This window comes from Cebus imitator, unplaced genomic scaffold (assembly GCF_001604975.1).
Source record: "Cebus imitator isolate Cc_AM_T3 unplaced genomic scaffold, Cebus_imitator-1.0 Scaffold111, whole genome shotgun sequence".
Classification (NCBI taxonomy): Eukaryota; Metazoa; Chordata; class Mammalia; order Primates; family Cebidae; genus Cebus; species Cebus imitator.
The window spans coordinates 1,212,702-1,213,929 of record NW_016107426.1 but is presented as its reverse complement, the minus strand read 5'-3'; the positions used below and the strand labels follow the sequence as shown (position 1 = coordinate 1,213,929).

The following is a 1,228-nucleotide window of genomic DNA, read 5'->3' as shown; positions in this document are numbered from 1 at the left end:
AATTAATTAATTAAAAAAATGAAAGAAAAAAAAGAACACTGGATATGCAAAAAAGTCTATGTAAAAGGTTCTCTCTGGGTATGGAATTACAGGGTTTTTTTTTTCTTCTTCACGTTACTCTTCCGCATTTCAAATTACTTACAAACAGCACAAATTGTTTTAATAAGATTTTAAGGAAAAGACACACACACACACACACACACACACACACACAAGGCCTAATAGTATCATCACTTACTGCTGCATTTGGTTCCCGGGCAAGCAAGTCTCCTCTGTACTTTAACAGTGAGATGACCAGTTTCTCTTCTGGACCCTGGGCCAGGAGGGCCTGACAAAGGGCAGTCTACAATTCAGACTGGAAAGTGTTCCCAGAACCGTTTCTTTCTAGTTCCAACCTACGTCTGAGGAGCCTGAGGAGAAGGGCCCAACGGAGGAGGCAGGAGCATAACTCGAAGTCTCAGAACAGGGAGGGGGAAAGCAATCCTCGCGAGATCATGTAACTTACAGGCGTGTTGCCGCTTCAGTGGAAGTCTCGTCTCCCTCAATCCTGTAGACTTTCCCATACATTACGTACTCAAACTGGTCAGCCCTACGGAGCAAGAGTAGCAAAGTTATTCTTAACAGTAATTAACAATATAAAAGATGCCATTTAAAAATGGCAACTGGTAACTCCATGCCAGCATTTTAACGACAGGCACATTACAAACATGACGCCATTGAGTCCTCACGGCAGCTCCGTGAGCTAGGCACGACCATCTCTAGCTTGCTGACGAGGACACAGGATGAAGGAGATTAAGGTTACTCAGCAAGTGAGTGGTAGAGCTCAGAAATGAACTCAAGCGGGCTGCCAAGGCCTTTCCATCATACCAAGCTCCCTCCCAAGACACAAGACCCACAGAGCGGTCATCTCCTTAGCCTTCAAAAGGCTACAGCTCACAAGCATGTAATCACTGTTATAAATACCTGGTTGTTTGAAATTTTTTCTTTATCTTTTTTTTGAGACAGGGTCTTGCTCTGTTGCCCAGGCTGGAGTGCAGTAGCATGATCATGGCTCACTGCAGCCTCAACCTCCCTGGCTCAGGTAATCCTCTCACCTTGGCTTCCCACGTAGCTGGAACTATAGGCACGTGTCACCATAGTCAGTTTTTTTTTTTTTTTTTTTTTTTTTTTTTTTTTTTTTTTTTTTTTTTTTTTTTTTTTTTTTTTTTTTTTTTTTTTTTTTTTGAGA

The 1,228-nt window shown here is 42.2% G+C and overlaps 1 protein-coding gene across 2 annotated transcripts in view; it reads right to left on the bottom strand.

Moving 5' to 3' along the window:
* POLR2H (RNA polymerase II, I and III subunit H) overlaps positions 1-1,228 on the bottom strand; it is a 6,555-nt gene that overhangs the window by 1,842 nt on the left and 3,485 nt on the right. For both annotated transcript variants that reach the window (XM_017538370.2, XM_037741945.1), the window contains exon 4: positions 506-589. In XM_017538370.2, the coding sequence (XP_017393859.1) occupies positions 506-589 (84 nt within the window). The remainder of the gene's footprint in view (positions 1-505; positions 590-1,228) is intronic.